Genomic DNA, 13,007 nt, shown 5'->3' with positions numbered 1-13,007 from the left:
GTGGCGCGGGGGGGGGAATGATGTCACAGGAAGTGATGTCACTTACTGTTTCCGGCGGTGGCATGACATCCCCGGAAGTGACATCACTTCCTGTTTCCGGTGGCGCGCGACACACATTCCTTCCCCCCTCAAGGTGTCCCTGGCTGGCCTGCAGATATTATGGCCACCCTATTTGTGGGCTCTGTTGGGCAGTCCATTTTAAAGGGACCACTCTTTCTTTCTTTCTTTCTTTCTTTCTTTCTTTCTTTCTTTCTTTCTTTCTTTCTTTCTTTCTTTCTTTCTTTCTTTCTTTCTTTCTTTCTTTCTTTCTTTCTTTCTTTCTTCCTTCCTTCCTTCCTTCCTTCCTTCCTTCCTTCCTTCCTTCCTTCCTTCCTTCCTTCCTTCCTTCCTTTTGGGTCTGTTGGAAAATCTCAGATCCAGATACTTTTTTTTTTGCATTTTCTTACTTTATTAAAGGAAAAATTTTAAAAATTAACACCTCCAACAAAATCTTTTATATTATACCAACTTAATATCACTTAAGCATTATATTGTCATGTTTTCTTCATCTTCTTCCTTCGTTCTCTCAAAGATTAAATAATAAGATTTATAAAATTCACTAGTTAATCTTAGCTCATTATATTATATATTTCAAATCAAGTTTGAGCTAAGTTATTCTACAAATAATATAATATAGCCCAGCCCTTGAAGAACTTAAAATTTAAGGAATGGAGGAGAACAAAACTCCACCTTCCATGGGCTAATTATACCTTGGGGGAACATACCCAGACACTTAGAACAGTCCCACCACTCTCTAATATCAGAAAGTTATGCTTACATTATGAATTGTACCCAAAACCTCATTTTTTAAAAGGAGTCAATACTGTCCTCAAAATCTCCATGATCTTCAGAAGTGCATATACGAGTTGCTTTAGCTGGAGTAGGAGGAGAGCACTCCTTCCTATTGTTTAGTCTCGATGCAAGGGGGGAGGGATTTAAAGCAGCCAGCAATAATTCACCAGAGGCAGAATCATGGGTAGTATAATAAGTTGAACCTTGTTGCACACAAAGTTTGCCCGTTTGGAGCCAACGATATCTTATTCCTAAATCCCGCAGATTAGCTGTAGTGCCTTTAAGATCTCTTCTGATCTTTAAGAACTCAGGAGGGAGATGAGGATACACCTGGACTAGATCCAGATACTGTACTGGTATTGGGATCTGTGGGGGGGGGGGGGGGGTTGGGGGGGGAGGGATCCAACAGACCCAAACAGAAAATGCCAAGAAAAAATTTGCACACTTCTGTTCTGTACCCATGAGAACTCATATACTCTTATTAATTTAGGAGATCAAACATCTGAAAAAGAGGTCTCTGATCAAGAACAGCTTGTGGCACAATAAATATATTGACCTCTTTAGAATTTGTCATCACAACATAAATCTTAAGGCATACACCTAGACATTAATAATAAATTATAATAATAATAAATTTTAATTCATATCCCGCCCTCCCTGCTGAAGCAGGCTCAGGGCGGCTTACATGACATAGTACATTGTACCATGATACAACAATAAAATTCAAAGCAATTTGCAATTAAAATACAATTACATAAAAACAACATTTAAATAAATAATTTAAATTACAATATAACATAAAATGGTGCTACAGTCTTAATATGCATATGAACACAGTTTTTGTGGTGATGGTGCAATGGTTCCACCTTAAAAGGCCAGCTGAAAGAGGACAGTTTTACAAGCCCGACAGAACTGATTAAGGCTCCGTAGGGTCCATACCTCCTCTGGTAGCTGGTTCCACCATTGGCGTGCTCTTACCAAGAAGGCCCACTCCCTTGTCGCTTTTAGTTTGGCCTTTGGCCCAGGGATTTTCAGCAGATTTTGTGAGCTAGATCTCAGTACTCTCTGGGGAACATATGGGGGAGAGACGGTCTCTAAGGTAGACAGGTCCTCGGCCATATAGGACTTTAAAGGTGATAACCAGCACCTTGTAACGAACTCAGTACATAATAGGCAGCCAATGCAGTTCCCGCAGCACAGGCTACACATGTTCCCGCCTAGGGAATCCCATTAACAGCCTGGCTGCCGCGTTCTGCACTAGCTGCAGTTTCCAAGTTTGGCACAGGGGCAGCCCCATGTAGAGGGCATTATAGTAGTCTAACCTTGAGGTGACCGTTGCATGTATCACTGTTGCCAGGTTGTCACACTCCAGGAAGGGAGCCAGCTGCATCACCCGCCTAAGATGAAAAAAGGCGGATTTAGCAGTGGCTGCTATCTGGGCTTCCATTGTCAGAGAAGACTCCAGTAGCACCCCCAAACTCTTGACCCTGCGCATTGCTTCCAGTGGCGCACCATCAAAAGCTGGTAGGGGAACTTCCCCTCCCAGACCGCCGCGGCTCAGGCAAAAGACCTCTGTCTTTGCTGGATTTAACTTCAACCCACTCAACCTAAGCCAGCCTGCCACGGCTTGCAGCACCAGGTCCAGATTTTTAGGGACATCGTCAGTCCGGCTGTCCATCAATAGATAGAGCTGGGTGTCATCAGCATACTGGTGACAATCCAGCCCATATCTCCAGGCAATATGGGCAAGAGGGTGCATGTCGATGTTAAACAACATCGGGGAGAGGACCACTCCCTGAGGCACCCCACAATTAAGTAGGTGTCTCTGGGATAGTTCTTCCCCAATTGCCACCCTTTGTCCCCGACCCTCAAGGAAAGAGAAAAGCCACTGCAAGGCCAGCCCCTGAATTCCTACGTTGGCGAGGCGGCGGGTCAGCAACTGGTGGTCGACCATATCGAACGCGGCCGATAGGTCTAACAACAACAGTACCGCCAAACCACCTCAATCCAGATGCCGCTGGAAATCATCCATGAGGGCGACAAACACTGTCTCTGTCCCATGGCCCGGGCAGAAGCCGCACTGGAATGGATCTAAGGTGGAAGCGTCATCCAGAAAACTCTGCAGCTGCAACACCACTGCCCTCTCTATAATTTTGCCCAAAAAGGGCAAATTGGAGACCGGTCGGTAATGCGCCAATTCGGTCGGGTCTGATGCAGTCTTTTTCAGCAGGGGACAGACCACAGCCTCTTTAAGGGGTGTTGGAAAAAGGCCCTCCGAGAGGGATCTATTTATGATGTCCCGTATAGGACATCTTAGCTCCCTCTGGCAAGCTTTAATTAGCCAGGAGGGACATGGGTCCAAATCACAGGTTGTTAGATGTACAGTAGAGAGGATTCTGTCAACTTCCTCCAAGCTGAGTGTGTCGAAGCAATCCAGGATCAAACCAGAAGACAGGCACGGAGCCTCGAGTTCACATACTGTATCTAATGTGGCAGGGAAGTCATAGCAGAGCGACATGACCTTGTCTGCAAAAAATTTCGCAAAAGCCTCACAGCCTATCTCTAATTCCTTAACTTCTGGCCTGCCTTGTGGCAGTGTTGTGAGATTCTGAATTGTCCTAAACAATTGTGCTGGGCATGAATTTGCAGACGCAATCTTAGCCACAAAGTATATTTTCTTTGTGGCTTTGACTGCCATCTCATAGGACCTCATAAACTCACTATAAGATGTTCTAGTCGCTTCGTCCCGAGTACGCTGCCATTGCCTCTCTAGCCATCTGAGTCCTTGTTTCCGCTGGCGTAATTCCGGGGTATACCACGGGGCCAGCTTAGTGCGAGGTCGCAGAGGGCATTGAGGTGCGATCTCATTGATGGCTCTGGAGAGTCGGCCTTGCCAGGCATCAACCAGGTCATCAAGGGAATTGCAGGGGGGTCAGGGATCCCGTAGAGCCAACTGGAAACGTTCCAGGTCCATCTGACTCCGTGGATGAGCCATAATAAGCTCGCTTCCTAAACGGATTTGGAGTGGAGCATCCACATGAGCCTTAAGGGCAAAGTGGTCTGACCATGGCACCGCTTCTGCAGTTATATCGTCCACCATAACCCCGGCCACAAAGATCAAGTCTAACATGTGCTCCACCTGGTGGGTGGGGAATGTAACAAACTCCTAGTGTTGCCATGGATTACACTAAGTCCGTTGCCTGACTAGAGGCCGGGTCATCAGCATGGACATTGAAGTCACCCAGGAACACCAGCCTTGGGTACTCCAATGCCCAGCCTGCTGCAGCCTCAATCAGGGACAGTAAGGCGTTGGCTGGTGCGTTAGGCGGATGGTACACCAGCCAAATCGCCGACCCCTCTCCAGCCTCCCACGCCAGACCGGCACATTCAATACCCTCGATCTCTGGAGCCGGGAGAGCCCTAAAGGAGTAAGCCTCTCGTATGAATAGGGCCATTCCTCCCCCCCGCCCACTAGTCCGCAGTTGGTGAAAGACTGAGTAACCCAGGGGAGCTGTTTGTGAGAGAGCCACAGTGTCTCCCTCTTGAACCCAGGTCTCAGTCACGCAAGCCAAGTCCATGTCCTGCTCGAGTAAAACTCTCGGAGGACAGAGGTCTTATTGTTAATGGACCTGGCATTGCATAACACCAATGACGGAGGCGAGTCATTCAACATGACCCCTCTATCTGTCACCCTCGGGACGGGACGCAGACTGGAAGGCTGTCGAGCACTGTCTGGTCTCGATCTCCTTCCCTTGTGTTGTTGTCTGTTCCCACTGTCATACCTCCCCCTCCCCAGGAGCACTGGAATCCCTAGGCCAGTCATCTCCCAGTTGTGGCTGCTTTTGTTGTAGCTGCTACAAGTACACAACTCCCACACCACACTTGGTTAACTCCCCAAGCCACTCCGCCCTGCCAGCTGCAAATTTTTCAAGTCAATCAACCCAGTTAAAACCCTACCCACAATCTCCCTTTTAAATTAATTGGCTAAAATACTTAAATTAATTCTAATGGCTAATTATTTAAATATAAATCCCACCCTAATGATAATCCACTCTTAATTAATTTGCCAAAAATATATATTATTCTGAAACCAATCAATCCAACTAATCTATAAGTTAATTAACAAACCCCTAAACAACTCAGTTTATAAACTGGCAGTTTGTAAATGGTTGGAGGTAGTTATCACAGAGTAAAGTGCTGTTGTGCTTCTATAACATAGATGTAGATAACGTAGATGTAAAGCTCTCTCCAATTGCAATTTGTATGAAAAGCAGGGTCCCCAATTTTCTCTGATGTCGTAGTGGGATAAAATGCAGTCTCAATGATGTAATTGTGGAGTAAAGTGCAGAGTTGAGTGCAGCAGTCGTACAGCTAATTAACTAATTAACTTCTAGGTAACTGAAACAAAGTTTAATTGTACCTTACTAACTATAATGAATTCATAACAATATCTTGTTACTAAAATGTTACACTACAAAAGAATTAATTGATATAAAATTTCTTTAAAACATTTCTATGTCCTCCTTTCTCCTGAGGAACAAAGGACCCATAAATAAAGCCTTAGAAGAACTGAGTTCTCTCTTGGTGATCCCAACTAACTGATAGTAACAAAATTTAAGTGATTCCAGGAAGATGGCGATAAAACAGCTGTGCAAGGTTTGAATTTGCAAGCATTTCAGAAAAAGAAACAATCAAAAAATGTCCACAGAATCAAACTATCTGACTGAATGATGTTACCAACCATGTACTACATGTAGCAAGTTTCTTTAGAGAAGCATAGCTTCTGAAGTCCCAGGTGAACAGAAGAAAAACACAACCAATGTCTGTAGAGCTATCATACATGACTGTGAGCTGCATTCAGCTTGAAAGTTGGAAGTTATACTGGTCTGGCTTAAGTCTCTTTCTCTGCTCCAGTCAAGAATAAGCAAAAATGAATGTGTTAGCAAGGATTTTAAAATCACTTTGTAACACTAAAGGCGAAAATAACGTTCAAGACCTTGAATGCAAAAAGGTACAAAACTCAAGATGTATAAAAATTTCCCTACATGATCCCTTAGCAGTTGTCTGAATATCTGTAAAGCTAAGAATTTAAAGTATAGATAAATACAATGCTAAGATACTGATCACCAGAAAGACATTTCACAAACAAATATTTGGAAATGCTATCAGACAACTATAAAACATAGTGGAAAGCAAAAGCATCTTTTATGTAGGACATAGCAGGACTAAAAATACAGTTTTAATCCTAGATGAGGATTAAAGTTCTTTCTAACAAAAAGAGAGAGGGAAAGAACAGATTACATCCATCCCTAGTAATCACTTTGTTCTCTGGAAAACATTCTGCTATTTTCCTTATTGTCTAAAAAGAAATAAACCACTCTTAACTAAATCTTTCAGCTATTATTGAAAATCCAAATTTATTTATTTATTTTAAATTACATGTAGGTAAACATTGTGGAGGCATTCACATTTGTCTAAAGCTAGATATAGCCACTGAGTGTCCCTCTTTTGAGGAACGTGGCACTCTGTCAGAAGAAATCAACCTTTCCATCTGTAACCACTGAAGATTCACTTTGAACTCATCCTGCTGCAACATTGTGCAGGTAGCAAGACACAGTCATTTTACACTTGACCAGATTATTAATCCTCTGGAACTTCAACCCCTATGCAATGGGTTTCTTTATCTTAAGGAGTGCCAGATTTGCTACTTATTAACCCAAAAATAAACTAGTGCACAGAATTGGACTGAGTGTCTATTTCATATTGTCTTGGTGTCACATAATTGTGTCCATTTTGCAATGTTACCCACAAAATCTATAAACATTCAGAAACAAGCAAGAGATCAATCAATTCCCCAAAGGGGAGCAGTACACAGGTTCTTGTTTAAAATTTACACTTGCCACCAGCAGAGTTCTTTTTTCTTTTTTTAGAGGATAGATATGAATGATGGGCAAGATTTGTTGCTCATTGAAAATGACTAAGACAATGGCTGATATTGATTAGATGATCTTCTGGACACTTATCTGAAATCCTATTAGAAACACAGCCTGCATTAGCTTCTAAGAAGACCATGTTATAATATATGTGGTGTACAAAGTATTAATTATGAACTTCCTTCATCTGAAGGTATCAAAAATAAAATGGCAGTTTTCAAAGACTTTGTATGGACTGAATAGTTTCAGTAAATTCTGCTGAACGTGTCTAAGCAATGACATTTAAATATGAATCTGAAATAAAGCAAGTAGATTGCTACAGACAGAGCACTGGAAAAATTACAGAGCAAGGCTCTAGGGAGATGTTGATCATAAAGTGAAACAAGTCCAAGCACCTGTCCAAACTGAATTTTAATTTAAATGGCAATGCTTTTACAGCTGTAATCCATGGATATTAACTGCTTCTAAAATCTAAGTATCTGTTCTTGGGTCCAGCGACCCTGTGGTGAGTTCATGCATTTACATTTGAGCTCTGGTTCAACTTGCCTCCACTTCCCCAATATATGCTACACTCCAGACAACTCTCAGAGCCCCCCTAACTTTTCATTATGGTTTATTAGACATTAGACCACAGGTGGCTCTCAGAAGGAAGGACTCCAAAGCTCCACTGTTCATGCAATCCCCCCCAGCAGAGACAACCCTTTGCATACTAATTTTAGTATGTGAATATATTTGCTAGTGATTGCCCTTATCCCCCCTTTTTAAAGTCACTAGTACATTCTTAAATTGTTTTACATTGAACTTTAGATATCTTCACACTACCCATTTTGAGAGAATCAATTCTAAATTTACTGAAAAAATGGATCTCTCTGAGTAATGATTAATTCATAAATATCATACAATTAACAGGTACAATGTTACTTAGGAATGATGTAGATAACGCACTTGTTTCTAACTTTGGTCTGCACACATATGCACATACAAATGGCTAGGAATTGTGTGATATAAACCATTAGTAATTAATTTAGAATTAGCAACTTTTACAAAACCGAAACACCAGCCTTATGAAAGACAGAACTGTCATTGAGAATTCAAGTTTCCTAATTGGGACTTTCTGACTGATACATGTCTACCATTTACACAAAATAAACTTTATTCTACAAATTGGACTTTGAAACCAAGACCCTATTCAAAGACATTCTGCAGAGAATTTATATCTTATATCATAGAAGAATAAAAAGTGACAGACTACCACGAAGAGGGTGATCTTTCCCCCTAACACGATGTTAATCAAACTGTGTTGCCAGCAATCCTGACATTCTTTGGAAGCTCATGAAGGATTTTGAGCTGATGCAAAAAGTGGCAATATGAAAGACAGGGGGGGGGGGACCTGGAAAAAGGCCCCAATAACATTTCTATTCATCTTTGCTATGAAAAAATTGGAAATTTTGGGAAGCATTGGGGGCGAGGAGAAACCTCTCCATGAAATATTTTCTCCTTTGAAATGGGAAAGAAACTTGATAGGCAGGTATTAGGCAGCCTCTTGCCACTTACTTGCATCCCCTGCTGGCACTTCCAAAGTTGGTGTGCAAAAAATGGTGGGAGATGGGGATGTGCACCAGCATACAACATCACTTCCAGCAAAGATTCAGCCAAAATTCTAGTGTCTCCCCTGATGTAATGACAACACTTCTGATTTAATCAGAAAAGATGTCATGAACTGGCACACCTGAGCCTGCCCAGCTATTCCTTCCAGGGGGTGTTGCCAGCTGTGGCTGGTAACCATAGTTCCCTCTAAGCTGCACTAGGGGGTGCTGATACAAATTTTGAACAGCTGCTGGTCCCCCTGGTCCAATCTTTTTGAAACTTGGGGAGGTTTTTCAGGAGAGGCTGCAGCAGCAATGCTGAAAAACTAGTGCCTCTACTTCAAAAAACAACCCCTCCATAGTCCCAGATATCCCTAGGTCAATTCTCCATTATAGCCTATGGGGCCACTGATTATAATGGTTCCCATAAGCTATAATGAAGCTGGGGAAGAAAACTTTATTTTTTGCATACCCCTATTATGCTTTCAGTATGATTATAAGCTGTCTTGAAGGGGAAAGTGGGATATAAATATTTGAATAAATAAATAGTTTGGGCAGGTTGGGAACATTTAATCATCTTCCTGTTTTTTTAGGTTAGGCAGGGTTCTGACAGTGATTTTTCCTCCTCTATTATACTGGATCTGTAATGCTGCTTGCCATATTTCTTTTTGTAAAAGAGCAGACTGCAAAAGCCCCCCCAAAACAACAACAACAAACAAACAAACACTCGTGTGTTTTCTAAGACTCAGCACAGGGCAGAGCTACCAATACAGTGGACTGGGGTGGGTAGACCTGTTCTCTGGAGGCCTAGACTACCAATGTAGTGGAAAGGGGTGGGTAAAACTGTCCTCCAGAGGCCAGGTCTACCAATATAGTGGAAAGTGGTGGGTGAAATTTGACTTGAATCTGTTTCCCCTTATAATGTTTAAATTATTCTTAAAATATAGTTTAAATATAATTTACAAGAATTTATTCTGTGATTTTTACAAGGTTATGGAGTAAGCTAAAAAAACCTAACTTATGCAATAGTTAAACGTAGACTCCCTCACAACTTGAATGCTACTAGCTTTTTTTGTTCATGGGATAGAATTTCTGCTCACAACACTGTGGAGCTTAGAGGAAATATTGTTGGTAACTCGACAGGATATGCTGTTAGCCCTGTTAAGGCTGTGAGACACTGTTTTTGTCAAAATAAATCTTTTCTTCATTATAAATTGTCTTTTTTATTTCAAACATTTATTATTTGCACCTGTAAAATGGCAAAAACTATTATACACGTGCAAAAGTAGCATAGAGTGCAAAAGTACACAGCTCTCTGTCTCTATTATTGAGTGTATTTTATGTTATTAATTTTATGTTATTAAAATGATGCATTTTATGTTATTAAACAGTAAGATTAGTTTTGATAAGAATTACATATTTTTCAATTTCAAAATCTCCATTCCACCCACTTCAGAAACTAAATCTTGTTTATGGCTTCAAAATGTCTATAAATTTTACATCTCTAAATAAGAATATATAACGATAAATTGCATATAGGGCAGTTTGTACAACTATACTGATCTTCTCCAGCTATATAAAACAGCAGGGGATTTGGGGCAAGTTCTAGGGCAGTCTTTCAACTTACATGCGGTAACAGGCCCCTGTGCCCCCCCCCTTCTCCCCAATTTTCCCCAGCTGATCTTGGAAGCACCAGAAGGGAAAGAGGGTAAGCACTGAGCTTGTCTACGTATAGGAGTTTCAATAAGGCAGGCAACTGGATGTGCAAAGAGCCCTTTAAGGAAGAAGACAAAAGTTTGGAATCTACTGAGCTAGCATTAAAAAGAGAGAGAGAGATTTAGTGGCTGGGAATTAAAACTTGCCACAAGTATAGCATAAACACATCGCACAATAAGGGACTCAGCACACAGATTAGAAATCTAACAATGAAGTTGCAGATTATAATTAAAGGTAGTCCCCTATGCACCAGTTGTTTCTGACTCTGGGGTGACGTTGCTTTTACAACATTTTCACAGCAGACTTTTTACAGGGTGGTTTGGCATTGCCTTCCCATCATCTACACTTTTCCCCCAGCAAGCTGGGTACTCATTTTACCGACCTGGAAGGATGAAAGGCTGAGTCAACCTCGAGTTGGCTACCTGAACCCAGCTTTCTCCGGAATTGAACTCAGGTCGTGAGCAGAGTTTAGGACTGCAGTAATGCAGCTTTACCACTCTGTGCCACGGGGCTCTTAGATTATAATTAGACATACTGAAAACTTCACATGAAACATATTTATCAGGCAAACATACTTTACTCCAAGAGCCACGGTTTATCCTTGAGTTTAACCTTGAACTAATCTCCCCACCCCGATGTTTGCTGTCTATCTTGATTTCTGAGTCAGGCAAATTTGTGGCTGTACAGTAGTCATGGCTGATAGATTCCATTTCTTTATTATATGTAAATAACCTAAAGTAAGTAATGGTGTAATGGTAAACAGAGTTACACCTTTCTAAATCCATTGACTTTGACAGATTAAGAAGGGTGTAACACTGTTTAGGGTAGCACTATAATTGAATAATTAATCATAAATCATTGTTATAAAGCGCGTATTTAAGAGGGCGAATGAATATTGGTTGGATTTCCTGGAAAATTCCCATGGCGCAGAATGGTAAACTGCAGTATTGCAGTTCAAGCTCTGCTCACAACCTGAGTTCAATCCCGGCGGAATCTGGGTTCAGGTAGCAAGGTTGACTCAGCCTTCCATCCTTCTGAAGTCAGTTTAATGAGTACCTAGTTTGCTGGGGTTAAAGTGTAGATAACTAGAGAAGGCAATGGCAAACCACCCCATAAAAAAGTCTGCTGTGAAAACGTCATGATGTGATGTCACTCCAGAGTCAGAAATGACTGGTGCTTGCATGGGGAACTTACCTTTACCTTTTTTTTTTTTAACCTTTATGAATATTGGTTGGATTTTCTGTAAAATCCACTATAAAAATACAACTTATGGAAGTGTGATTCTAAAAACTATATATTTGATTTGGCAATATAAAAAGTAAGGCATATGAAGAGGAAAGAAAGAGAGGGAGATGTCTTTCAATGACAGATAGATATCTTACTCCACCTACCAATCAAACTCTCTATGAGTTTACTGCACTAATTTCCTTTATATTGTAAAAGGACATAATTTTTATCATACAAGTAAATGAATATAAATGAATACTTCCTCCAAAAGTATGTCTTCCATGTTTCAGTCAGCTGTTTTACTATAAAAATAAGTTTTTCTAATGTAATAACTGTTTAGCAACTATCTCTAAATTTTTAATTGCTGGTGATGTCTAGATTTTATCAGCACATGCAATCCAGGAGAATAATTTTCCCCCCACTGAATAACTAAACCTTCAGCACAATGGTTCACATTCATAGGTTTCACATTTAGCAACATTTTAATGGTATATGAAGAAACATGGATTCTAACCACTTTGTCCTCCTTTTGGAAAGCGTCCAGGGAAGCAGAGAAAAGGGAAAATCAGAAAAGAAAGAAAATCAGGTAGAAATATTAATTAGCATATAAAATAAAGTATCCTCAAACATTCTTAGCTTGAAAATATTAATAGAACTACATGCATATACATACTTCAAAAATAAAAAAAAACTGAAAATATGAAGTCAAAATGGAATTGATGCATCATGTTTTAGCACTCCAGTTTTGATTCCTAAAGGATCTAAAGCAGGGGTGTTGGACGTGGCCAAATCAGGCCCCCAAGCAACTGGCTGTCATCTGCTTTCTTTTCTCTCTCTCTTGCTTCTTTCTGCATCCCAGCATGCTTTGCCAGGCTTGCTCAACAGCACAGGAGCTACAGAGCAAAACCTCTGGTTTCTCCATTGGCTGAGGCCCCTCCCTCAGGGAGGAAGGGGGAAGGGATAGCTTGCTTTGCCAGGCTCTCTCAATCATACAGCAGAATTAGTGAGTCAAGGTTCTCTTCCTTCTATTGGCTGAGGCTCCTCCCCTTCTTAGTCCCCTGGGGAAGGAAGAAAAGAGCCAGAGCTTCCTTTGCTCAGTCCCCTGGATCACATGGGAAAGATACAAAGAAAGCACCTTTAAGATCAATGAGTGCAAATGTTTTAAGCATGTTTTAAGTTTTTTTTAAAAAAATCTTTACTTGTGTTTGTGTTCTTTATAAAGTTTACATCTCTGCTACCTAATCTTAAACAGGTACACACATGGCCTGGCCTGACACATGCCGATCCGACAAGGTCTCATTTATGTCAGATCCAGCCCTCATAACAAATGAGCTTGACAAAAGAGCTGATCTAAAAAGTTATCAGCAAAACACCTTATTATGTCATTATTCAAAGTAGTTTAAACAAATTCTTGGAGAATAGATACATTGATAGCAATTAGCCTCTATGGCTAAAAGATCTGGCCATTGTGGTGCATGCCCTGGTTACTTTGACCTTCAAAGCATTCTATGGTTTGGGACCAACATACCTGATGGACTGCCTACTCCCTTAGAGCCCCACCACCACCATTACAGTCAACTTTGGAAGCCCTGCTTCAGTTGCCCTTGCCTTCTAAGATTAGTTGTGTGGCAACCTGAAAGAGGGTCATCTCAGTCATGGCACCAAGACTCTGAAACCATCTCCCCAGGGAGATTCTTCTGTTCCTGAGTCTTGA

At 41.1% G+C, this 13,007-nt stretch overlaps 1 protein-coding gene across 30 annotated transcripts in view; it reads right to left on the bottom strand.

Annotated features, from left to right (window-relative positions):
* Nucleotides 1-13,007, bottom strand: part of RIMS1 (regulating synaptic membrane exocytosis 1) — a 479,645-nt gene that overhangs the window by 292,811 nt on the left and 173,827 nt on the right. For 29 of the 30 annotated variants that reach the window (XM_060235653.1, XM_060235663.1, XM_060235672.1 and 26 more), the window contains exon 3: nucleotides 11,808-11,819. The exons of the other annotated variant lie outside the window; for it this stretch is intronic. In XM_060235653.1, coding sequence (XP_060091636.1) covers nucleotides 11,808-11,819 — 12 coding nt within the window. The remainder of the gene's footprint in view (nucleotides 1-11,807; nucleotides 11,820-13,007) is intronic. 30 annotated transcript variants of the gene reach the window in all.

The sequence above is a fragment of the Heteronotia binoei genome, chromosome 1 (assembly GCF_032191835.1).
Source record: "Heteronotia binoei isolate CCM8104 ecotype False Entrance Well chromosome 1, APGP_CSIRO_Hbin_v1, whole genome shotgun sequence".
Taxonomy (NCBI): Eukaryota; Metazoa; Chordata; class Lepidosauria; order Squamata; family Gekkonidae; genus Heteronotia; species Heteronotia binoei.
This window is presented reverse-complemented; position numbering and strand designations above follow the sequence as displayed.